Source organism: Theobroma cacao, chromosome 3, assembly GCF_053813885.1.
Source record: "Theobroma cacao isolate CCN51 chromosome 3, ASM5381388v1, whole genome shotgun sequence".
Taxonomy (NCBI): Eukaryota; Viridiplantae; Streptophyta; class Magnoliopsida; order Malvales; family Malvaceae; genus Theobroma; species Theobroma cacao.
In genome coordinates, this window is record NC_142641.1 from 39,310,880 (window position 1) to 39,335,954 (window position 25,075).

At 36.6% G+C, this 25,075-nt stretch overlaps 4 protein-coding genes across 12 annotated transcripts; 3 read left to right on the forward strand and 1 right to left on the reverse strand.

The window, feature by feature from the left end:
• Window positions 1-348: 348 nt before the first annotated feature.
• LOC18605589 (U-box domain-containing protein kinase family protein) lies at window positions 349-8,836 on the forward strand. Of its 2 annotated transcripts, XM_088804869.1 has the most exons (11): window positions 350-562; window positions 646-876; window positions 1,655-1,776; window positions 2,006-2,127; window positions 2,385-2,489; window positions 2,852-2,976; window positions 3,107-3,234; window positions 3,618-3,767; window positions 5,946-6,473; window positions 7,071-7,829; window positions 8,227-8,836. In XM_088804869.1, the coding sequence occupies exons 2-11, from the start codon at window positions 693-695 to the stop codon at window positions 8,407-8,409; spliced, it is 2,406 nt and encodes an 801-aa protein (XP_088660995.1). In that variant the 5' UTR covers window positions 350-562; window positions 646-692; the 3' UTR covers window positions 8,410-8,836. The 2 variants fall into 2 exon arrangements, with proteins under 2 accessions (XP_007038733.3, XP_088660995.1); XM_007038671.3 differs by having other exon boundaries at window positions 349-876; window positions 2,012-2,127.
• An 820-nt stretch (window positions 8,837-9,656) lies between these two features.
• LOC18605590 (C2H2-like zinc finger protein) lies at window positions 9,657-15,501 on the forward strand. 3 transcript variants are annotated; one of them, XM_018117424.2, is made up of 11 exons: window positions 9,657-9,798; window positions 10,483-10,541; window positions 11,155-11,384; window positions 11,481-11,617; window positions 11,837-11,881; window positions 11,998-12,051; window positions 12,301-12,405; window positions 12,507-12,710; window positions 12,937-13,022; window positions 13,726-14,768; window positions 14,868-15,501. In XM_018117424.2, the coding sequence occupies exons 3-11, from the start codon at window positions 11,204-11,206 to the stop codon at window positions 15,089-15,091; spliced, it is 2,079 nt and encodes a 692-aa protein (XP_017972913.2). In that variant the 5' UTR covers window positions 9,657-9,798; window positions 10,483-10,541; window positions 11,155-11,203; the 3' UTR covers window positions 15,092-15,501. The 3 variants fall into 3 exon arrangements, with proteins under 3 accessions (XP_017972913.2, XP_017972912.2, XP_088661097.1); XM_018117423.2 differs by lacking the exon at window positions 10,483-10,541; XM_088804971.1 differs by lacking the exon at window positions 10,483-10,541 and having other exon boundaries at window positions 9,667-9,798; window positions 11,211-11,384.
• Window positions 15,502-16,566: 1,065 nt separating this feature from the next.
• Window positions 16,567-17,751, forward strand: LOC18605591 (uncharacterized). Its single transcript, XM_018117557.2, has one exon. The coding sequence runs from the start codon at window positions 16,844-16,846 to the stop codon at window positions 17,585-17,587; it is 744 nt and encodes a 247-aa protein (XP_017973046.2). The 5' UTR covers window positions 16,567-16,843; the 3' UTR covers window positions 17,588-17,751.
• Window positions 17,752-20,044: 2,293 nt separating this feature from the next.
• On the reverse strand, window positions 20,045-24,700 carry LOC18605592 (SKP1-like protein 21). 6 transcript variants are annotated; one of them, XR_016025168.1, is made up of 11 exons: window positions 24,538-24,700; window positions 23,714-24,041; window positions 23,228-23,449; window positions 22,875-23,066; window positions 22,680-22,790; window positions 22,418-22,496; window positions 21,953-22,053; window positions 21,315-21,668; window positions 21,106-21,239; window positions 20,625-20,678; window positions 20,045-20,283 (listed from the first exon to the last, which is right to left on the reverse strand). XR_016025168.1 is itself a non-coding variant. In XM_088804297.1 (10 exons), exons 2-10 carry the CDS (start codon window positions 23,747-23,749, stop codon window positions 20,662-20,664), a joined length of 1,074 nt encoding a protein of 357 aa, XP_088660423.1. In that variant the 5' UTR covers window positions 23,750-24,041; window positions 24,538-24,700; the 3' UTR covers window positions 20,457-20,661. The 6 variants fall into 6 exon arrangements, 1 of the variants encoding a protein (XP_088660423.1); XR_016025167.1 differs by lacking the exon at window positions 20,045-20,283 and having other exon boundaries at window positions 20,457-20,678; window positions 21,315-21,343; window positions 21,487-21,668; XR_016025170.1 differs by lacking the exon at window positions 20,045-20,283 and having other exon boundaries at window positions 20,457-20,678; window positions 21,315-21,382; window positions 21,487-21,668.
• Between the last annotated feature and the right edge of the window lie 375 nt (window positions 24,701-25,075).

Genomic DNA, 25,075 nt, shown 5'->3' on the forward strand with positions numbered 1-25,075 from the left:
ATAGCATTTTCCACTTTGAAATATTTCGTTTCTCGTATTTATTATCATGGGACGAGGAAAAAGTAGGATTTTCTATTAAATGCATAGTAATACCAGTCTCGTTGCGAAAGAGGATTTTCCAGAAGGAAAATGGAAAGCAACATAAATGTAAAAAGGGCAAACCCAAGGTTCTAAAAAAACTGTTAAAAGCATAAAGATTCAAAGTAAAATCAAAGTGCGAGGAATTTTCCACATTAGTCCATTGAAATAGAAACGTAACGATGCATTTCCATGTAATTATAAAATTAAATAAAAAAATTAGTGAATAAAATGCCATCTGGCTGTCGTTTTTCTTAGAACTTTTCTCTGTTTCACACTTATCCGTTGTCCTTTTATTCCTTCTCTATCATCTCTTTGCTTCCCATTCAAGTTCTTCAGAGTTTTTTAATTTACCGTTTAGAACTCGTCGTTAACTTCAAGCAACTGTCTCTCTCTTTCTTTCTTTTTTTCAAAACGTTAGGTTAGACATATGCCACAAATCTAACGCTGAAAAGCAGAAGTAAAGGCCAACTTTTAAAACTCGGTGACTGACTGACTGACTGACTCACCGAGTCAATTTTTTCCAATTTAAAGGTGGGCTTAATAATAATTTTTTCTGTGGAACAGCAAATTCTGAAATAAAAAAGCAAAAAGGAAGAAGAATCTGTGGATAGATGGGGAGTCTGGTAGAAGAGATTGAAGGGGAGCGAGAATACGATGTTGAGGAGACTATATTTGTTGCGGTGGGGAAGAATGTGGAGAAGAGCAAAACGACGCTTTTTTGGGCGGTTCAGAACTTTCCCGGGAAAAGGATATGCGTGCTTCACGTTCAACAGCCTCCTCATGTACTTGCATTGAGTAAGTTTCTAGAAATTTGTTGAATTTTGATTTTTGGAGTTTGTTAGTGTTTGTTGAAATTCTGTTTGGTCGCTGAGAAAGTTGAAGGAAAAAAAAGAGGAAATTTGGAAGTTGTTTTTGTTGTTTTCTGTTACGCTTTTTTGTTTAATTAAAAAACACGTTAAAGAAAAGAGAGTAATTTGTTTGTTTACTCCTGTTTTATTAGAGCTCATTTGAAAAATGAATAACTTTTTTTTTTAATTTATTTTTTTCAACAATAATTTCGTGAGCTGATCTAGTATAGAATTCGACAATCGAGAAAGAGGAATGAACAAGAATTGGATTTTACTAACACTTTCTGAAAACGGAAAGTAGAATGGCTGGTATTATGTTAAACTTCCTGCAGAAAGTTGTTGGCGTAATGAACAGTGGACTATTATAGAAACTAACAGAGTTTGATTGAAAATGTCCCCCCCAAGAAGAAAAATAATCTTTTTTGGTGCTTTTTGTCTTTATGGAATTGAATCCTGCAAACTAGTAACAATTTGGACAAACAGAGGTGGGAGACTTAGCTGTTTGTGTTTGGTATTTGATTTAAAAGTCTAGTGGATTTGGTTGATAAAAGAAAGCTTGTGGAGTTATTGATTAGAAATTGTACTTTATACCGCTGTTTGGTGGATGTTCATATTTGATCTATAACGGATAATGATTATCATGCATATATATAGTTTGATTGCAGTGACCATATGGTACAAGTTTTAAAATTATTCTTATCTCTTCAATTTGGTAATATAAACAGCCCAAGGAAAGCTTGCTCGCAATAAATTGAAACAGCATGCAGTTGAGGCATTCCAGAAACTTGAAAGACCAAAAATGCATGAACGCTTAGAGGAATACATGCTTATTCTTGACCATGCAGGGGTATTATCTCTTTTCATTCTTTTTCAAGTTAATTCACTCACTGATGTGACTAAAAATTACACTACCATTGAGTTGTTTTTATTCTGAGGAAGAATCATATCACTTAATATTTGTCTAACAATTTTTCTGTTTAAACCATTTCACTTTTACCTGTTAGCACTCCTTTTGGAGACTGGGTGAATGCTATTAATTTGATGTTCTTATTAGCTAATGACATAATAATGTATAGGTACAGGCAGATACAGTGTGGATAGAGATGGACAATGTTGAAAAGGGGATTGTAGAAATTATAGTTCGGCACAGTGTCAGATGGCTTGTCATGGGGGCAGCAGCAGATAAATATTATTCAAAGTATGAATCTTTATCACAATCGAATTGCCACTCAATATCATCGGATGCGACTGTTATGCTTAAGGAGATTTGGTTGAAACTCCTATTATACCTAAGTAGTAACATCACAAATGTGTGTTGGTCTTATGAACTCTTGTTTATATAACTTAGCTAGCTGGTTATGGTGGTGTGCTGAGCCTCCAGTTTAAAATCTCCTTTCATTTTTGTTGGTTTGGTACCAAATTTCTGAATTCATTCATTTGTATTTGAGATTGCAGGAAACTACTACAACCAAAGTCCAAGAAAGCAATCTTTGTATGCCAAATGGCGCCAGTTTCTTGTCATATATGGTTTGCTTGCAAGGGTTACCTCATCTTTACAAGGTAATGCCTGACATTATAAGTACTTGTTATGGTTGATTGGTATTCTTATATGTTGGAAGAGACGTGGAGAGCCTCCTTCACTGCATCTGTGGTCCACTGGATAAGCTATGTCAAATTGTCATTCTGGCTTCATTATTAACATGAGAGATGTACCCTTCTTATTATCTGAACTTTATTTGTCAGCATCAACTACCGCACGGCTAGTTAGCTGTTAGGCATGTGTCTGAGAATAAATTAGGTTGACCATTGGTGTTTGGCTTTTTCTTTAACTACTGGATTAGCATTTTCTGGTCTCTAAGTTAGTTGAGTCTTGCACTGAAAACTTTAATGGTTTTTTACTAATTGGACTTAATATGAAACAGAATAGGTGGAAAAGATAGATCTAACATAGAGATTGCAACTTTATCACCACCACTGGATTCACCTGTAAGAACAGTGCAATTGGAGTTCTTGTCATCAGAATCTGTACATAGGGTGAGATCTCTAGGTAAGCTCATTGGCCCAGATCATGATCTCATTTTATTAGGAAGATTCTTGGCTTTTGCTCTCATGTAGAACCTATAAAATATCAAGCAGTTGTTTTCCCCAAGGAATAACTTTGTTGCAGAGCTATGCAGATGTAGAGGAAGATACTGATGTTATAAAAGGAAAATTAAGGCCTGTTTCCTGGTGTTCAGAACATCTAAACCTGTCTAGCAGTGAAGTGGTTGACACTTATGGATCAATCCCTTTGCAGAGAGATGAGGTCAGAGAAGAGCTTTCATTTTTAACTTGTTATCATTTCCATGATGTTTTACAATTTTCTGGTAATGTACAAGATTCTAAGCTGTTCTATCTGTGCCTGTTCAAATTTGCATTTAGAAAATAAAAGAAAAGAAAATCCAAGGGACATGACTTTCACTGTTGAATTTATAAAATTTCAATGAACCAGAGCTTGAATTCCTTTGAGTCAGATTGTGTACAGCAAATAAATTTATTCTCTGCTAGAGAAAAAGACCAATTTTGCTGGTTGGGAATTTTGTTGTATATCTGCTTCATCTTTTTGTTGGCCGTTTTTGTTCAAGTCTGGGAGCTATCATTATTGCACTAAACAGCCTGATTATTTTACTATGGTTTTTTGATTTTCAGGAAGAAGAATATCAAGGACAAGCCAGTAATGTAACTGATCAACTACTAGAACTATCCATTATGGATGATCATAACTTAAAGCAAAACATGTTTGCAGAGACAGTGAAGCAATGGAAGGAGGAAAATGATGCCATGGAGGCAAAATGCAAGGTGAAAAATTACTTTTCCTTTTCTTTTTTTACAGCTAGGTTGACAAGGTTCTAGATTCTGATTTCAGATTGAATGAAGCTTCTTAAACATCACCTGAAGCTTCTTAAACATCACCTGAAAGTAATAAATTAAGATGAAGTAAATGCTGTTTGCACTACAATCCATTAATTAAACTATATCAGTTGGCCTGTTATTTTCTAGAAAGATGGGGCTCATGCTCAACTTTCATTTTTGGGCATGCTATACTCATCCAACTACGAGAAAAAGTAAAAATAAGGCATAATATCTAAAAAAGCCCCTAAACTATTTAGAAAAATTCAAATAAATCTTTATTTTTTTATTACATTCAATTAGTCCTTATACTTTTATTTTGAGTCAAATAAACTCTTGTACTTTTATTTTGAGGCAAAAAAAGCTCTTATGACTAATGGTTGATTTAGTTAAAATGCTACTTGTCATTCAATGCTACTTGTCAGTTTGTGCCACATGGCATTGACGTGGCATGGTGATGTGGCATGATGGCACGGCCATGTGGCACAGGGTCGGTCCTAGGGTGAAGCCACCCAAGTAAGGGCTTTAGGCCCCCAATTTGGAGAGGCCTCAATTTTAAAGAAGATTTATAATTTTATAATAATTCTAATATAATTAATTATATTAAAAAATATAAAATAAAAAACAATTCATCAAATTATTTGTTTTTTTATTTTTTTAATTATATGCCTAATAAATCTAAATTTTTTATTACTTCTTTATTTCTAGAATACTATTAATTCTCAATTATATTCTCTTATTTCTAATAAACTAAGAGTTACATGTATTTAATCATTTTCAATAGCTATTTTTTTTCTCACTTATTTCTCATATTTCCAATCAACACATTTAATGATTTTCAACAGTTTTTTTTTTTTTTGTATATAAAACTAATTATTTTTTTCAATGTATAATATCTATTTTTGAAATTTTCCTTTCTCATTTATTCTTTCTTCCTTTAACTTAAATTTTTCTCCAAAGTATACACAAGAAGTCTGTTCTTTTATTATCTTCATAAAGCTGCGAGCCTCATTTGCGATTTGTAATAAACATTCAACAATTAGGTACTATTGTTCTAATCTTTACAGATTTTTTTACTTTAATTTAGATTTATATTATATTGTTATATTATTTTTATTTTATGTGATAGTTGATTTATTTGAATTAAAAATTTTGATTGTTGATTTTATATTAATCATTTAAAAAATATAAGATAATTATAATACTTAAATATTTTTAGAATAATGTTAACAATTCCAGTAAGTGTTGCTTTAGGAGAAATAAGTTTTTCAAAACTAAAATTAATAAAATTTTATTTAAGATCAATAATGTCTCAAGAAAGATTAAATAGATTGATTATATTATCAATTGAAAAAGAAATATTAGAAGAACTTGATTATAAAAGTTTAATTAAAAGTTTTGCATGTAAAAAAGCTAGAAGAATAAAATTTTAATAATTTTTTTTAATTTCAATAAAAAAAAAGCATCATTTGAATATTTCGTTTTAGGCCTTTGAACTTATTGGGTCACCTCTGATGTGGTATTTTCACCTTCCACATTAACGTCATGTGAGTACAAAATGGTAAGTGGTATTTTGATTAATGATAATTAATCAATCATTAGTCATATGAGCTTATTTGATCCAAAATAAAAGTATAAGGGCTTGATTGAACACAATAAAAGAATAATAACTTATTTAAATTTTCTTGAATAGTTCAAAGGCTTTTTTAAACATTATACCAAAAAAACAAAAAGAGTGGGGAGCTTCTTGCTATATTGATTGGTTTCTTTATATTCTTTATTTCTGATGAACGGTTTCTCTATCATGCTTTCCCCTTCCTGATGTTGGTTGAACTTGTTACACCAACCAGCTATTATTATTATAAAAAAATTAGGTTCTAAATTTGACTTTGCCAGTGTTCATCGGATTAGGCTTCTATAGCATATTCGAGTTTGAATAGGTTGTTAGTATGTTTTTCTCTGCTAATTCCCCCAACTCATTTGCCATCATAATTATTATAATGCTGATGATAAAAATTGGGAAGACTGTATTGGTAATTTTATTTAAGTAGAGAAGTTTGTTTGGATACTGCTACTGAATTTGATTTTTCCTCCCCTCAACTATCTGTTCATCATACTTTCTTTCAGGCAAAGGCTTTAGAATGCTTATGCGTGAAGGAGATGAGCCGAAGAAAAGAGATGGAGGAATTGCTTGAAAGAGAAAAGCAAGAAGTACAAAAGATGAAGGATCAGCATGATGAACTTATGAAAGAACTCCAGGTGGTTAAGGACCAGACGAAAGTACTTGAGAGCCAAATTGCTGATTCCCAATGCACAGTGGAGGAGTTGGACGAGAAGTTCTTCTCAGCTGTGGAACTTTTAATTAGTTTTAAGAAAAAGCGGGATGACATGCAGATAGAGCATGGAAATGCCATAAGAGTATTGAAAGATTTAAGGAAATTGGTAAATGGTGAAAATGCAAGCTTTCCAGGGACACAAATCCTTGAATTTTCTTTCATGGAGATTAATAATGCCACTCGCAACTTTGATCCATCCTGGAAGATTGGAGAAGGAAAATATGGAAGTGTATATAAGGGTCTCCTTCGCCATGTGCATGTTGCTATAAAAATGTTGCCCTCATATGGCTGTCAAAGCCTCTTGGAATTTGAGAATGAGGTAAACTTTATCCAAAGATCTCCACATCTCTACAGTATTGTAATTTTCATTTTCAAGTCTCCAGCTAGAATCATCGACGTAAGATATATATGATGGACTAGAGGCTTACAACTAGGATTATCACAATAGAAAACATGAATGTAAAAGCTTCTTCATGGAGGAATTACTCCTTGGCGTCATTCACTTAAATCAGCAGCATAGAAGTGTGCTTTGCAATGCTACACCTTGACTGATACTATAGAGATATGGTACTACTGATCACTGACTTGCTGCTTCAACACTGAAATATGTTTTGAGTGTATTATTTGAATTTATTTTTATATCAGACTAAAATTGAAGGGTTTCTTTAGTAGCAATCAACTGTTGTATGCTTATCGTATCAGGTGCTAGAAATTTTTTTTTTGGATTAAGAAATCTGAGTTGCTCCTTGAAAGTAGTCTGACATATTGATGTGGCATTGCTCATAATATTATATTCTTAAGCTGCCTGTGTCTTTATTTAAAAAAGTTGTTTCCTGAGACAAATTAGATATTTGTTACCTTTTAAAACTATAGAATTTTTCTGATGATGGTTTATTTTCTGATCAATGGGTTTCAGGTAGAGATTTTAAGTCGGGTGCGACATCCAAATCTGATCATGATAATTGGAACTTGCTCAGAATCTAGGTCACTTGTCTTTGAGTACCTCAGAAATGGCAGCCTAGAAGACCGCCTTGCCTGCAAAAATAACACTCCGCCTCTTCCATGGCAAACTCGAACTCGCATTGCTTCTGAGATATGCTCTGCCCTTATCTTCCTTCACTCTAATAAGCCTTGTATTCCCCATGGGAACTTAAAACCCTCTAAAGTCCTTCTTGATGCCAATTTTGTGTCCAAGCTCAGTGATAGTGGCATCTATCGCTTGATCCCACAAGGTGAAAGGACAGATATTTCTGCTTCATCATGTACTAAAGCTAACCCTGAGGTTGCCTCTGTATATATGGATCCGGAGTATCTTGAGAATGGAAAAGTTACTCGAGAATCTGATGTGTACTCATTAGGGATGCTACTCTTACGACTGTTGACTGGGAGACCAGCTTTGGGGCTCTTGAAAGATGTAAAATGTGCAATAGAGACAGAAAACTTTAACGTGGTGTTGGACTGGTCAGCTGGAGACTGGCCACTTGCAGAAGCCCAACTCTTGGCTCACTTGGCATTAAGGTGTTGTGAAAAGCTGCCATTGAATCGACTGGACCTTGTGTCAGAAATATGGAGTGTGCTTGGGCCAATGAGTGAGTCATGTATCAACTCAGCATCATGCTTGGGAGCTAAGGAGCGCTGTCGGATCCCTTCTCATTTTGTCTGCCCAATTTTTCAGGTAACAATCAAGCACATTTCTTGCCATACATGTTTGCACTGGACCAGTTAGAGTGCTGACATGCTTTTGTGCTTTTGATTCAGTTGTTGGGAATAACTTTGTTACTTTGTGGTAGAACTTTTGCCTGTGATGTGTGAAGCAACTTCAAAAGGAGTTGTAGTAGTAGGAAGCTGTGTTTGATTTAGTGAATCCCTTGTATGACTTGAACATGTGAATCAATATGTTGACATAGCTTTTCCTTTTTAATAATTCTAATGATCATATTTTGTGTTTAGCATGTTTGAAAGAACCTCCCTTCTCACTTATTCTAGCAGATATAGTTTTCTTTTAATCTGCTTCTCACCTCTAAAAAAAATCTTTTGAATGCGATTCTTATTACCATGATGGTAATGTGCAGGAGGTCATGGAAGATCCACTAATAGCAGCAGATGGCTTCACATATGAGGCAGATGCTATTAGAGGATGGTTGGAAAGTGGCCATGACAGATCACCAATGACAAATCTTAAGCTTGAACACTGCAGTCTGGTCCCTAATTATGCTCTTCATCAAGCAATTCAAGAGTGGCAACAACAATGGTGATATATATCTTGTATTCATTTTCTGTACATCTGCCTATATATTTACCATATCAATCCAGCCTTCATAACTATTCAACCACCAGAACCGATTAAACTATATGGCATGCTCATCCTCTCATGTACAGCTCAAGGGATTTCAGTGCCGTGCTGAATCAGAAGTTTCATTCTATCCATTCTTTTTACAAATGTTTCAGTTTTGTCCAGGACCGGGATGCTTGTACAGTTTTTGACTCTCATTTAGAGGGAAGTTGACGGATGGACTTGATTGCTCCAATTGAGGTTCAACTCAATTGGAATGTTTTGACGGTCACAGGTGAAACTTCATGTATAAGTAACAGTCGAATGTTGCCCAAGTGATGCAAGGGCTTTTTTTTTTTTTAAATTTCTAATAAAAGGATAATAATTTAAGAAATGCTTTGTTTACAATACATTGTTGATGTTGTAACCATTGACTGTTGTTTAAGTTGGTATCTTTTCTGATCACGAAGACCATCCGAGAATGAAATATATTAGAATGATATCACAAAGTGATAGCTATTATTATGCAAAAGCTTATTATGATGGAGTTATAAAAACATGATTAAAGAGAATGAATACCTTCGAGATCCTTCATAATTATATTATTATAATGATTAAAAGGGACTTGAATGCTTTTTCAGATATGTAGCTAATTAATTCATGATACTAAGAACCTTTATTATAGAAATATTAAAATGAAAACTTATATATAGATACAGAATCATACAATATTAAAATCTCGTTTGGCACAATGACGCGATTTAGTGGGGAGTTTCTCACCGCAGTCAAGCCACGGTTGCCTTTCAAAATTAACCGGATCGTTAAACGGGGCTTAAAAGAGGTTAAGTCGGTCGCTGAGGGGAAATTTTTTGGATGAATTCAAGGAATATTGCTTATTTGTACGAGAAGACTGCAAAGCCCAATAGTCAGAGTGTAGATTTTGGGCCTTCCGTTCGAGAAGGGAAAAAGAATTCGGCTTGGGCATTTACAATTGGCCGTGGGCCATTTGTCAAGCGTGCCATGCACGCCCCTCAACATCGCGTTGCGACAAAAATCTTCCACGTCAAAATCACGTACGTGTTCATTTTGTTTTCTGTTTCCTTTTTTTTGTTGTAATTTTCCTGCTGGAGAGGGTTCCGGTTTCGCCTTTATAATTTATATATTTTTTTCTCTTACATTCGCTCCATCGAGCCTCTCGTTTTCTTCCGCAACAATTTTCTCGGCAGATCACTACCTCGCTTTTTCTCGGGGATTTTGCCTCCCGCCAAACACTCCGCAATCCCCCTCCTCCTCGACTCTAAATCCTTGCGATCGCTAAAGATTCTGTCTCACCTTAAACCGATCTCTCTCTCTCTCACTCACTCATTCACTGGTACGTTAACCGATCATTTCACTTACTCTTTCTCATATATATTTTTTTTATTTTTTTACATTCAATAACATGCCTTGATCGCAGATCACGTGACTCGGTGCCCTAACAACTATTTTTGTTTAATTCGTTTTATTTATTTATTATTTTTTATATGGATTTTAATTGTTGCTCTATGTCGAACTTGTTAAAGAACTGGAACTAGAAAGTCGGAATTTGAATTTGACGTTCTGTGAAGAATGAAAAATGGCCAAAACTAAGTTCAATGGTTATATTTTGGCTCAGTAAAATGAAGTTTTGGAAATACGTTTATTTTTGCTGCTAATGGAAAATGAAGGTTCGAAAAGCTAATTTTTTTGTTTGTATAAATAACGTTAAGAGGACTCTGTTCTTCTGCAATCTTTTATTATCATTGTTATTGAGTTTTGATCTGGTCAATCTTTTTATCTTTTTTTGTAACTAAAATTTACATGTCTGCTACCGGCCTATGGATTTTAATGTTAATATGTAGGTTAACTATTTAGTTGTTCTACAGTGAAATAAACTGCTATAGGATGTTTAGTCGGTTCCATTATCGAATTATTGTTCTAAGTGGTTGGTATTTTAGTTGTAGAAATTTTGCTTGCTGGCATTTGTGGTATAAGTTTTCTGCTCTCTTTTTTGATGGTTAGTGGTGCTTGGTTTCAGATTTGGACATGGATGTTACAATCAGAGAAGTCCACACAAATTACAACTTGCTCTCTAAAGTATTTACAATCTCTGTTTGAATTAGTTTACTCAGGATATTTCTACGTTTGATCTTTGCATTTGGTTGTCATTCCAGAAATAAGAAGCACGGCTGTGAAGTTATTGCATATGGCTCTAGGTTAACCACATTTGAGACATAGGACATATATGCCTTTGAGTATTTTTGGAGTGAGATAATGATAGATGACACATTTTAACTTGTATTTTGAAGAGTAGAGGCACATAATGGAATGATGATATTTAGACACTTCTCCTTTTCCAGCAGGATTTTGGGCGTAGGGGGGGGGGGGGGGGGGTGGGGGTAGGGAGGGGAAGGGGGTGTTGGGGGGTTGGGTTGGAAGGTGGCATTATTTTAAGACATTGTTCAGTGTTCCAGATTCAGTAAAATGACCTATATGCGGAATAATATCTGCATTTTTGGATAATGAGTGGTAACTATTATCTGGTTATTTAATTATAATTCTTTCTATGTCATTTTCTGGTTATTAATTAGATTGTGCGGAGTAGCATTCTTCCCTGCATCATTGTCTAGTAGTGCAATTCAGTAATGAGTAAGTCATGTAATGCAAGCTGTTTTCAGGATCTTAATTTCTTCTTTTTCCCCCCTTTTAGTTGCAGTGGCGTCTCTAAGTTAGTGGTTGTGCTCTGATTGTGTGCATAAATGTCAGTTGGAAAACTCAAGGCTGCCAGTGCTGCAGATTTAATGAAATCAGAGGAGCCAAATGATTCTTTGGACACTTTCATCAGACAAGCTATTGGAAAAGAACCCTTCCTTTCCCTGTCAAAGCCTGGGGACACTCCAGTCCAATGGATTCAATTGCTCCATGCCTTAGATCAACAAGGTACTTCAAAATCATTTGATGGTTCAGATTGTTGTTCAGGAATACTATATTCAATGCTATATTATAACTTGATTTTCTTGCCTGTATGTCTGACAGATCTCCCAGGCTGGCCTTTGCTCACTCCTCTGAAGGTGCAGATGCAAAAGTGTGATAAGTGTTCGCGAGAATTTTGTTCACCCATTAACTATCGAAGGCATATTCGTGTGCACCATAGGTTGAAAAAACTTGATAAGGTTTCTTGCTGTCTTGGGAGCATGATCACTCTTATGTTGATATTTTTTGAGAGTTTCTCCTGCAATTTCTTTTTTCTTGTGATGCTTTTTTAAGATCATTGCCTCTTGGCAATTTGAGATTTGCCTTTTCTTGTGACCAGGATGCTCTTTTTGGTTACTTTTAATGTTGCTTTAAATCTCTTAGGATTTCTCTAAAAGATGTTCTTTTACATATTGTAGGATTCTGCTAAAAATAGGGGTCTATTAGCAGCATTTTGGGACAAGGTATTAATCTCTCTCTCCCCTCTCCCCCCCCCCCACCCACCGCCCTTTTTCCTGTCTTGCTTATTCGTTGTAGGTTATGGTCTTTCTCTTGTCATTTTCATTTATATTATTTACAGCTGTCAGAGGATGAGGCGAAGGAAGTCATATCATTCAAGGACGTGTCATTGGAGGTAATTTTTTTGCTCACCTGCTTAATCCTTGTTATGTCATTTAACAGTTACTTTTGTATTCGATTCAAGTGACATCCAGATCTGCTTTACACATTGTTGATATATAACTTTCTAGTTTTGTAGCTTTATCTTGTATCCAAATGGTTATTTCTCACTTGGACAAACATGCACATATTGTGTAGATTATTGTTTATGTTTGTTGTTGTCTCCCTCCTAAATAATTGCCTCCTCGCTAACTATTCCTTTTAGGAAGTTCCGGGTCCTTCAGTTATAAAATCATTGACAACACTTGTAAAGAGACCAGGGTTTTCTGCTTTGCCACAAGTTTGCTTGAGGGCAGGTTCTGCCCTTCTGGTAAGGGACATATTTTCTGTTCATTAAATGTTCCGTTATAGATCTAAAGCACGCTAATACATTCTTATCCTATGAATGTCATATGTTATAATTTTTTGCAGGATATTGTTCAAACTAGACCTTCAAGGTTTCCGATATCTTCACAGGAATTATTTAGTATCCTTGATGATGCAAGTGAAAAGACTTTCCTTTGTGGTGCAGCCGTGTCAATGCAAAAATACATTTTTGATGGGGAAGCAGGAAAGATTGGTCTTGAAACCAAAAACTTGGTTTCTAGTACAAGCTTCTTGGTGGAACAGAAATTGGTACCTGTTTTCTTTTCTGTTCTTTCTAGGGTTGGTTTACATAAAATTTTCATGCACACACTTGTGAAATAATTTTGATGGCAAGTATTATGCTAAATCCCTAGCCATTGGGACAAGCAGTAGGATAGTGGGATAGGTCTGCACATGAATTTGTCAACTTTGCATTTTTTACCCTTATGATTTCATGATTAAATAGTCTTTTTTTTTTTTTTCTTTTTATGTTCAGGTTAAGGCATGGCTTGCAGACAAGGATGCTGAAGCTTTGAGGTGCCAGAAGTTGCTAGTGGAGGAGGAAGAAGCTGCGCAGAAGAGGTGCATATCACTACTTTTCCATGTCTAACAAAGTCATTTTTAAAATTGTCATATTTAACTTGTGCAAAAAGGCTGGACCATTTTCAAATCCTATCCTTCCACTTTTTCTCTAAAAAAGTTCATCTCATGGTGTCAAAACTCATCAGACTAGCATAAGGGAAAGTAATTATCTATAAATTGTCTTTGAGTTATTATGTCTAGGAGGAAAAAGATCAGAAAAGAATCTTGATTTCTCCTCTTCCAGAATTACTAATTTGCTCCCAAAAGATGTAATGCAGAAAATGCTTCCTCCCCAACTGATTCAAAAGAAAAATTAGGGAAAGAAGAAGATGCTAGTATATAATATTTTGTATCTCTTGAAAAGAAATGAATTGTTATAATTTAAAGGCTGAAAAGTGCTTTATGTAAAAATTAAATTTGCAGAACCATTTTTCCATGTCAACAATCAAAATCTTTACAGAAACATGCATTGCACAAGAAAAATGTTAGCATTTTTTATGCTAGTTCTGATCTTTTAGTTCCTGGATTCAACCTCATCATGTGATAGGGTTTGATAGTGGTAACAGGTGGGCCTAACTCCTAGTTTAGTTTTGTTGATTAATGTCTTGCATGGGTTCTTTAGAAACAGTTCTTCAACATCTTATATAAGGCAAAATTAAAGAAACTTTTACTAGCTGATTTATTCCCTATTACTCCATTGTAGGCAAGTTGAGCTTCTTGAGAGGAGGAAGCAGAAAAAGCTTAGGCAGAAGGAACAGAAAGCAAAGGACCAAAGACATGGGGAGATGGAAGTAGTTAAGCAGGACATGGATGATTCATTGGGGGTTAACATTCCTGCTGAAACATCCAGCTCTTTAGCTGCTTGTGATTTTGATAGACAAAATCCAGTCACATTGACAGATCAGGTTCTCTTATCTATGGAACGCATTTATTTTTCCAACCCTCAGGAGGATGTAGATTACAAAATGCAGATGGGGTTTAGCAATGGATATTGTGATCCCGGAACTAGTCAGAATATTGAAAGACGAATGGAGCAAGCAGGTGGGCATCGGCATATAGTTGTTGCTAGATGGAAGACTCCACCTAAATCACAGCGAGGGGTGCCTACTGGTCTTCATGCCAGTCAGAATTCTATTGGATTTAAGTTTGGAGGCATAAATAAACATGGAACAAACAGGGAAAGGGTTGCTGCAATGGGTAATGGTAATAAAATGTGGAGCCGAAAGCCTAAAGCAGTAAATGATGGGGAGAGTTTGAAAAGTAGAGCAGAGAAACAAGCAGCAAATCAACTGGATCAAAATAAAAACCATGAGGTTTTAATTGGCTCTATATCAGTCACACTTGGAAATTGTAGCCATCATGAGGGAAATAATCTCACTGAAGCCCATGACAGGTGCCTGGCAGAGTATCAAATACCAAAGAAGAACAATGTTCACGAGAAATCCAGCAAACTTGATCCTGTTCAGGGTGTTACAAACCGATCAACCATTAAGTTTTGGAGGCCAGTGAGCCGACATGAAAGCAAAAGTTCACTGCAAGTCCAAAACGGCATTAGAGAATTTGAAGTGGAAGTGATTGCTGAAAAGGATGGAGACCAGACATCCTCTAATGAAAGCTGTCTAAGGTCATGGGTAACAGACAGTAGCAATGGTGTAGTAAGCATGAATACTTCGACACTTGAGGAAAGTTTGCAACCAGGAAGCTTGCAGTTTGACAGCCATGCTGCCAAGGTCTTTCTTGCCGGAAGTAAGTTAGGGTGTTCGATATAAATGTATTAAATGTATTGCTATAGGTCCATTTTACTTAATTAACATGTGTCCATAAACACTCTGATCTGCTCTGTAGGGTGGAAGGAGGCTTTTGCAGGCGAACATTTGACATTGGTTCTCTCCCCGAACCTTGAGCTTCCTGGGTGTTCAGTGGTAGAAATTGATTCATCAGAGAAGTGGATGGTTAGGGCGGGGCCTTTTGAGGCTTCTACTGGCGGGGCTGCCAAAGGCAAGTTCAGAACGAAGCCTGAAAAGGGTGCAAAGATAAGGTACATTCCTAAACAAAGATCTGCCATCTAAGACGAGGAGATATATGGGAATATTTATTGTTGAGATTGCACAGTTTAGCGAATCATCATTATATTGTTAGCCAGAGGTTCCAGTTTTACCAGTGGTCTTCTGTCGAAAAATTGAAGAAAGGTTTTGCCGGAAAATGTTTTATAATTCCGTCCTTTTTTCTTAAGGTGGTATAGCAGTTTGACTAGTCTTATGATTTTTCTGTTCAAATTTTTTTTGGCTTAATTGTCTAAATTTTTGCAGTAATAAATTGGGGTTTTAGCTATTGCAAAGGTCTTTTTTTTTTTGGGGTCAAAGTGGAAGTTCATCTTTTTTTTTCTTCTACTGCTGTCCTGTTAAGACATTTTAGAATGATTTTTTTTCCCGGCTAATTGCGCAAATTAGAATTAAACTTTTATCTATTTGAGGATCAATCTTATTATTTATTCAATTTAGAATGATAAATTTCAAGATTTGCTTATGTGAAAAAAAAAATAGTCACAGAATTTGATGATTGACGTTAGTATTATTAACAGTTGTAACATGGTAAAATAATATACGTGCAACATGTCCATTTGGAAGAGAATTTGTAATTTAGATTTTTTTATTTCATTTTCTATATTCTCTCCTTAATTTTCGTTTTTCTTTTCTCTCTCCCCCTCCCCGCCCTTCCTTCCACTGCTACAATTCGCCCGCGTAATGCGCCAACGGCAAGTTTTGGGCCTGACAGATAGCCTCTGAGTAAGAATGAACAAAATCAAGAACAAAACAAATAACAAATAAATAATTTGCATTGCAGCGGAAGAGTGCAAATCATGTAATTGAAACCTTTATTAGTTTAGAAGCAAAATAAAGTATAATTTAACAATTGTCTTGATAAAGAATGAATATATATATATCAAACAATAAATAAGCACGTGCCAAATATCTTAAGTTCTCTTATAGATCTGAGAACCTCTGTTGTTATGTATAAAATAATAATATTTTATATGTATTTTTCATTTGGTTTTGCTAATTATTAATAATTTTATTTAATCGTAAATAAGTCACAGTTTGTAGTCTTGAATATTAGATTGAGGATAATTCTTTTGAATTAATCAAATCACATTTCTCGTTTTTTCTTTGGGTTTTGCTGCAAAACATTTAATTATTTTTTCAAAACATAAAATTTATTGATTATGATTCTCATACACAATTGTTGTTTTTTAAGTATTAATCCGTTAGGTTAAATAAAAAAGGCTATTAAATAAAATTGGCCTTGTCAATCCCTGGTAAACGACTGGGTGCGTGGTATGTTTGCCCTCCAACTTGCCATGCAGCACGACACCTGCCACGGCTGTTAAGCATAGTACATTATACAAAGTACGAACACAAACCCAAATCCATAGGCGAGGAACGTGGCTCCCACATTTGACTATTGAGTATCACCATCAAACCAGAATATATATACCAGACACAAACCCCTCTTTACTCTATCTCTCCACCTTAAACTCCTCTCCAACTGCCACGTCTCCACCCTCATCACCTTAAGCCCAATCCTATCTCCCTCCCTCTGGCCAATACGGAATTGAGATTTCCCCTTTGACTTACCCCTAGGCATCTACTTTTCTCTTCTTTCCCCATTTCTCTTAGCAAATTTCCACCTTAAATTTCTCTCGTTCTATTCTGGACTGGAAATTTTAACCTTTTCTTTTGCCTTGGTCGCTAGAAATAGCCAGTTCAATTTTTTTTTGTTCACAAGTGAGAAAACCAGCAAAACTCAGAAACAAATAGAGGATGTCAGGAGGGGTTGGTCCAACCTGCAATGACATTAGCCTGCCAAATGAAGAAGTACAAGGCCATGAAAGCTCCCGCTCAGATCCTTTCAAACCGGTCCCAAGCCCCGCCCATCCATCGAGGACCCGGTTTCTTACCCTTCGACAACTCAATTGTCTTGCTGTTATGATCATCACCGCTGCAAGCGCCATGGTGAGCCCTGGAGACATCGCTTTTGTGTTCTTTTCTGTCATCTACATGTACTTGCTTTTAAAAGTTGCCTTCCCTCGGAAAATTCCTCCAAAAGATTCTTTGGTATTTGATCCAAGTAACAAGATTCTTCGCTTGTATGTAACCGTCGGTGCTATTGTTGGGCTCTATCTCCCCGTAGCTTATATCTTTGAAGGGGTTCTTGAGGGTGATAAAGCAGGGATAAAGGCAGCAGCACCGCATGTTTTTCTTCTGGCTAGTCAAGTTTTCATGGAAGGAGTGGCCTTCTCGGCCAGGTTTTCAATTCCAGTTCGCGTTTTTGTTCCGGTGTTTTACAATTCGAGGAGGATTTTCACCCTTGTAGACTGGCTAAGGACTGAGTTTTCAAAGATGGACAACGAATATGCAGGATCTGCTAGGAGACTCTACGTTGGAAGAGTCCTTGCTGTGGCTAATATGGCGTTTTGGTGCTTCAATCTCTTTGGGTTCTTGTTGCCTGTTTATCTACCCAAAGCTTTTAAGATGTATTACACTCAATCTAAGGTAAAAGATTGAACAGATCTTACGGTTTTTTTTTTTTCCCTTTCCAGTTTCCCCACTTTACTCTTAGCTTAGCACATAAGGTTTCCCTTTCTTCCCTTCCGACTACGTTAACGTGGTTTTAGTTTGTATAAATTTGGTCTCATGATTAAGGTTTCTCACAATATTTGTTTTCTTCATTCTGTGTTTTTACCAACTGCTTCTTGCTTAAATTGTGGAATGGGTTTAGATGAATTAGTACCTTAGATTTACAGATCAATGGCAGGCAGATTGGTAGATATACTAATTCCGTAATTCGCCATTCAATCGAAAGATTTTCCCAAAAAAATAAAAATAAAGTCAGGCTTTTAACACTACTATTAGATCGGACCAAGACAAAACCCAAACAGTTCAAGTTATGATCAGTACTTTTGCAGTTGATCATATAGTGACCGTCTTTGATTACAAAATCTGGTGTCAGGATTATGGCTTCCCCCCTTCCTTTTTCAGGAGCATTTTCGAAACTTAAATCTAGAACATCTAGTAAAGCTCACTCAAGAAGGAACTTGCATCAAGCACTGCTTTATGTTATTCAGTGATTTTTACTTTACGATAAGATACATGCATTCGTGCAACAAAAGGGGTTCTTTCTCACAAACACTTTCCTTCCCCTTCCAATATACAATAAGAAGACGGCGCGGCGCATTCGATGTATACATATGTAATCGCTATGGAGCCTTCCTTTGAAATGAATAAAGGACGGAAGGAGCTCTTTCCCAACCAAGGGCGAGCACCTACTCCCTAAATTGGAACAGCGCGAACACCTTTTTACTAGCTACTATAATCAAATTGCATTGCAATGCATCTGGCTAGGAGGAAGAGGACCCGTCGTTGTTGAAAGTGCTCCGTCAGCCCATCCAAGAAAACAAAACTATCTATTTACCCATTGCAGTGATACTACAGACAAGACCTTCTTAAGAGACCAACTACTGTACTAACATGCTAAAAGCAGCTCAGGTAAGCCATAAGGTAAGGAACTAGCCACTATCAAATCAAGGAATGTCTCCGAGGAGAAGTGGTAAACGCTAATGAATGGAGAAGATCACACCAAAACAGAGCCACAGCTCTGAGTTTGACTGCGCTCACGGGTATGTCAATAACAGCAGTTCTGTTAAATTTTCATACAAAAGCTTATTCTGTAAAAACCGAGTATTTAATAATTTAATAGTTGTCTACTTCTAATTCATATTAAGTGAGTTCTAGTTCCGTGACTTATCAGAATGTGCTAGGGTTGGTACCCTTTTATGTGTTATGTGCAACCTTTATGAACAATAAATATATGTTTTAATTATATAATTAAACAGGGTTCCCCCTTTCTATGGGGGAAAGGGTATCTGTCATAGATGATGGACCGGATCTCGTAGGCGAGACTTTGATAAAGACGTATGAGAAAGGGAGGGTCGAGAGAGGCTTATTGCACGATCCACCCAACTCAGCTAAGCAAATAAGTGCTGCTTAAAAGAGTGGGAGGCCAGCCCCTGCCCACCAATGCAGGGTTTAGGGTAGGGTTGGCGAACAGCAGAAATGAGTTCATGCCACGACGATTTATATGGAAGGGAAGCTTTGTTGATGCATTCCTGTTGAGAATGGAGAAGAGAGATCTTCCTTTGAACAGGAAAATTTTAATGGATAAACTTCTGTTCATTGTCAGATCACTTAAGGAAAAGTTGGTTAACAATTTTCAGAGTTCGGTTTTACATGGAAACGAAGATTTTTGAGAACAATATTGACCCGGGGAGAAAAAGGAAGAAAAAGACAAGTCTAAGCGCATATGGCACGAAAAGTGGTAAAATTTGATCTGAATTGTAATTCAGATTCAAGTCTATTTAGTGAAGTTGACCGCGAAAGTCACCGAAAGGGTCAATCTTTTCCATCAATTTGTCCTATACTTAAAATAAAAAAGCGTGGGCGGACGTAGCAGATGTTCGGACACCTCGGAAGGAAGCCTTCTTCGCCTTCCACCCAAGCTACGGAGGAGAAGCCCAAAGCCAATCCCAAGGAACAATGAAGTTTCATAGGGTTTTTCAGTATGTAAGTTGGTAGTACGCATCTTCATAAACATGTCTATTACACCGAATCTCTCTCCGAGATAGTGACTAGATCATTACGCTTTTTGTGCCAGTCGAAACTTACCTACAAAGAATTTCCATTACTTTTAGGACCGTTATAGTTACGACCGTGGTCCACCGGGGCTTTCATTCAAAACTTATAACACTTCTCCTTTTTAACTTTCCAGCACTGGGCAGGTGTCAGACTCTATACATCGTGTTACCACTTTGCAGAGTCCTGTGTTTTGTCAAGTTGATCGGCCGCATAGTCCACATCGAAGAGAATTAAGTCAAACAATAAAAAGAAGAGTCGAGTCCCGCTGAATAAACTTGTAACACTTCCCAGGATGATAATGAATAGGCAAAGCTACGATTGCACCAGTACTTTAAATCACTAAGCAAAGATATATATTGGACTTTGACGCCAAGAAAATTACATCACATAAAGCTTAATCTTGCTTCCTCACAGCATTCAGGCTGGCTGTACAGCTGAAATTCTATTACTGCTTGATTAGAAGTTCAAATAACTAAATTACAAAGTTCCAAATCCTACACCTTGGATGTTCAATTCCTGAACTGTTTCATCACAGAGCACATTACAGCATTAAACCTCCAAAGAGGGGCCTGCAGAAACAATACCAAAGAGCTCCATGCTATGAACAAAATACTATCCACCAGAAGGAAGAGGGACATTGTGGTATTGACAATGTATTATTTTGCAGTGGTACGTAATATGCCAATAACAATGGGTGAAAGCTACAAGCAAGGGGCTGACTCATCAGAACATAATGAACAGATTCTCAAAATTGGAGACGGTCTTTTTCTTTTTTCAGAAATTGAATAAGAAGAACGGGAAGGACAATATCCAACATACATGCTATGAACAAAGATACATATTGGCAATGGCAAAACAAATAAATACACTCACATGCAGATCAAACCGAGCACGAAGCTGAGAATCTTACAGCAGCGAATTGGTTGCTAGGATCATCTTTAGACCACTTAAGCAGCTGTCCATTCTGGAAAACAGAAAGTTTACCTCTGTTTAGTATCTCCTGCCCAAACCTGTTTATACATATTGAAATTGTATAACTTGTGCATTAAACAGGTAAGCTGGCATTCTAAGCCACTCCCTCTGCCAAAGTGTTTGTGTCAAGAGTAATGATGCATTTTAATAGTGAAAATTCCTAGCATTTTAACACTCATCGAACAGGCAAAAATAGGTCTTAGCAAATATGATGAGCATATCAGACATCCAAAGATGGATTGAGTTCAGCTCCAGGATCCCTTTGTCATACCCAGTAGTTAAAAGTTAGTATTTCAGATACTGGTGCCTAACCCCACACCAACTACCAATTTGAGAAGTCCCTTTTAATTGAGTGTTGAGCCTAGAGTTGAAGAATGCCCAAACAAATGAATATTAAGAAACTTTAGAATGTAGCTTACTTGAAAATCTACTCATGGGACCTTCGCCGTTTATTGACATCGGTACAAGTCGTCTTTCATGGCCTAATGATAAAATTTCTTGCATCCTTTCTGGCCAATCAGAATTCAACCTCCTAGCAAAGTCCTCCACTTCCCTAGAAGGTATAATTAAACAAATCAACACATAAATAAATTAATAAATGGATCTGAATGCAGATATAAAAGCCTACACAGAGGATGCTGACGTTGTCTGAACAAGCTGCAATATTCAACCTAAAGCTCAGCAATAAACCTCACTCTTCATCCACAAAAAAATTAGTATATACTCTTGAAGAAACAAATGAGTGCACCACCTACTTCAGGTTCAATAAAATCTAAAAGCAAGACAAACATCCAACAAACCTGTCAAGTTCCTCCTTCATTGCAGGATCAATATCATCGTCAATATCAGCATCATCAAACTCCATCTTAGGTGAAAAAATGACAGCTGAAGAATCTTGCAACTTTGAAGTTTTACTACGAGTAGGCACCAAAATATTATCAATGTTGCCTTGATTGCAAGCAGCAGGAGCAGCATCCAACTCCTAATTCAAACATATATTTATTTTTAAAAGGAAGAGAGAGAGAGAGAGAGAGAGAGAGAGAGAGAGAGAGCAGAAATCAGCAAAGAAGAAACCATCATGTTTCTCTCTTGAGAATAAAACAAAAGTTAAGACAGTAAATGTGTGTTTATTGAGATTATGATTACAGCCCACAGGTGAGCGCAAGTGCAGGCCTTGAATGCATGAACACATGCATGTTTCATATGCACAAACACATGAATGTTCACATGAGCCCACACAGAGGGGAAGGAAGGGAGAGTGCCAACCTTATTATAGTTTACATCAACACTATCTGAAGAGTGCTTTAGTTGCTCTTTTCTTCTCCTATTTTTCTTTTTATTCTTGGTAGTCCTAACTCCCTTTGAGTCTGAAAAGCAGAATAGATAGTTAATTTTGTACAAAGAGAGTGTATTGCAGCATGTGCATGCACTGCTTGGAACATGAAGTATTACAAAGATCAATGCAGTTAATGAAGCATCTATCATTACCATAACTTCAAGATATATCATTTCTGGAACAGAAAGAAAGCTCAAAGAGCACAAACTGACATTCACAGGCCCGCACCCATAACATCAAGGTGATCTTAAAGGCAAGCAACATTACATAATTTATCAGCTATGGCTTCTAAGCCTAAGGAAACTGAAAATCAATGAACATTTAGATAGATGGCAATTATGTTAGAATTCTATGCCAGGTTCAAAAGGATGCAGGAGAACAATTATAAAGTATACCTTGATCTCCTCCATTTATAAAAGACAAGAGATCATCTACTGAGCGTTCATCCACACGCTCCTCCTCAACTTCAACATTCTGAAACATACAAAAATATTCATTTGCTCTGGCAACTATGTATGTGCAGGTTCAAATGTTTCAACAGTAAAGAGTTGTAGAAAATATTTTTTATAAGCAATCTGAAATTGCATACGTCAACAAACTCAAAAAAGGGCAACCAAGTGTACTTTAGCATCAATAAAACTTAGCAAAAGTAACCACCTTCAGTTTCTCTCTCTCTTTTAATTCCTTCCTTTTTCTGGCATACAATCGGTTTAAAAGCCGGATACGTGGATCATCAGTAATATTTCTGAGGGGTTCCAACTTTTCCTCCTGGGATGACCAAATCTACATCATAAACAACAAATACAGACCAATGATTCAACAAATTTTTTACTTCTTGCTAGCCACACACACCTCTGTGAGGTCATCAGGTAAATGGAATGTTTCCCGTATCTCCTCCGGAGTTTTTCCTTCAATTATTCGAGCAAGTGCACGGCTTGTTAGGTCAACTAAAGGCTTCAATTGCAGGCTGTCGGCTGCAGATGTCAATTCACACAATCTTTTTGTATCCATTCTAACAAACTTCTCATCAAAAGTTTTGCGCTCCTACACATAAAAAGGGAAAAAAATCAAATAAAGTCCACAACAGCTCAGACTGCTTATATTCTGGTTAACCACAAGAGTATAAATCCATAACAAATGCAGGACAGAACTTTTATACGAAAGTCAAGAGAAACCACTGGAAAACATAAAAACACATATCAAACCTTATTAGAGTGACCTGGTACTTGATGAAAGCGACAATAATCAAGTATTAAGCCCAAAATAGCAGGATTCACCCGCTGTGGAAGTGATATAGCATAGTTTTTGGAAGAACCCATGCCTGTTTGAAGAATTTCTCTGCATATCATGGGGCAAAACATGGCAACCTCCTCTTCCACTTGCTGGATTGAACCATCAGTAGTTTGTAGCCAAATGTAGGACTTCATCTTAAGCACAAGAACCACGACAAAAAGCAAGTAAGAATGGAGATGATATAGATGGTAATTGCAACAAAATACATAAATTCATATATAAAACTACATAAATACATATATAATAAGAATGGACCCTAACGAGTAATGAACAGTTGAAGTGGACAAAAACTGTTCATAGCTAACAGGTAAGCTAACTGGCATCTCTTTAATCCGTTTATAAGCAGTGGGGAAATAGCATAATGGGTTAAAAGATCCAAAAGCAACCATAAAACAAACCTCCGGTTTGACCACAGCCATAACACCGTCTGACATCTGATGATGATTCCACAAATTAGTTGTTGAAAAACTTGTGCAATTCCAGATGTTTGCACCTCCAGATTCAGAAAGAAGGAGACAATACAGAAAAGGATGGCTTTGTCTTATTCAAACGGCTAACTTTGTTAGGTGGATACAAACTCTTCATCAATGCTTCCCAATCTGACACACCATGAAATCCTAATAGAATGGGCAACAGCATTCTTATTGACTGAAGCTTCCACAGATCTTCGTGTCTTACTAGAGGAAAAGCATAAAGATACGGACAATGCACCACCAGACACTATGCCTGAATTTTCTCAAATAAAACCCAATGTCAGCATATACTTAAGAGATGACCCAAAGTTGAAAACTTGAATAATTGATTGAGTGGTTTAGGCCTCCAGAAACTGCTAGAAGTCGAAACAAAAGGGATTCGTCTTCATATTTCCGGAATCCGTTGCATAGTTAGATTGGCAATTTGACATGTACGTCATCTGCACTTGAGACAGAAAACGAACAATTTTCTTCTTTCTAATATCTTGAAATGTTGTCTAAAACAAAACATAGTTTCAGAACTGACATTCAGAACCCCAATTCCTAATCTACCAAGGACTTAACCACAGCTGAGCCTAAAGTAAAAACATTGATCAACAAGTTCTCAAATTTGACTAAAAGCTACGGAATTTGTTAAGCCTGGGAAATATTTTTAATCAAAATTAGCTACCTTAATTAATTGGGGAATTTAAGTTCAAAAATAAAGAAATTAATGCAAGTTGAAAGAGGGAGAGAGGCAAACAGTGTACCTTGAAGAGAAGAGAGAAAGATATGGAAGCCAAAAGGGGGAGACAAAGACAAAGACAAGGGAAGAACAGTTGCGAGGGTTTTTGGAAAACAAAAAAAAAAAAAAAAGGAGTTCCACTGTTTCTGTTTTCTGTCTTTCGTTGTTGTTGGTACTACGAATTTGGTGGGCTGTTGAGTCGTGCACGTGACTTTATCTCCACCGCACGTGGTGGTCGTTACGGTTTGGATGGAAGTTGGCATGGGCGGGTAGACTTTGCGACTTTTGGACTCCTCGGTCTCAGCTCTCTCAGGCTCAGCTGGGGAAAGGCTTTTAGATTTGGGCTTTGGTCTTTGGGCTTTTTTGTACCGTGAAGAACACAAGCAAGTCCATCAAAGTTTTTCTTTTAATAAAAACACCCACGAAACTTTTTTGTTTTTGCTGACTTTGGCAATTTTGCCAGGCTCAAGGGTGCCAATAGATAAGTTGGGTATGGAACTAATTAAAAATATATTTGTATTTCTTTTTACCCATCGTAATGCATAATGCATGTTTCTCTCCTG

Bases quoted from the DNA above. Each gene is read 5' to 3' on its own strand.
- LOC18605592 (XM_088804297.1), bottom strand. From the start codon at position 23,749: ATGTCAGACGGTGTTATGGCTGTGGTCAAACCGGAG. The intron at 22,054-22,417 runs GTATACTTTATA...TCTGCTTTTCAG, and splicing joins TATAAATGGAGGAGATCAAG to ACTCAAAGGGAGTTAGGACT. The intron at 21,240-21,486 runs GTTTGTTGGATG...TATACCTTCTAG, and splicing joins ATGAAGGAGGAACTTGACAG to GGAAGTGGAGGACTTTGCTA.
- LOC18605589 (XM_088804869.1), top strand. From the start codon at position 693: ATGGGGAGTCTGGTAGAAGAGATTGAAGGGGAGCGAGAATACGATGTT. The intron at 6,474-7,070 runs GTAAACTTTATC...AATGGGTTTCAG, and splicing joins TCTTGGAATTTGAGAATGAG to GTAGAGATTTTAAGTCGGGT. The intron at 7,830-8,226 runs GTAACAATCAAG...GGTAATGTGCAG, and splicing joins TTGTCTGCCCAATTTTTCAG to GAGGTCATGGAAGATCCACT.
- LOC18605591 (XM_018117557.2), top strand. From the start codon at position 16,844: ATGTCAGGAGGGGTTGGTCCAACCTGCAATGACATTAGCCTGCCAAAT.
- LOC18605590 (XM_018117424.2), top strand. From the start codon at position 11,204: ATGTCAGTTGGAAAACTCAAGGCTGCCAGTGCTGCAGATTTAATGAAA. The intron at 11,618-11,836 runs GTTTCTTGCTGT...TACATATTGTAG, and splicing joins GGTTGAAAAAACTTGATAAG to GATTCTGCTAAAAATAGGGG. The intron at 13,023-13,725 runs GTGCATATCACT...ACTCCATTGTAG, and splicing joins GAAGAAGCTGCGCAGAAGAG to GCAAGTTGAGCTTCTTGAGA.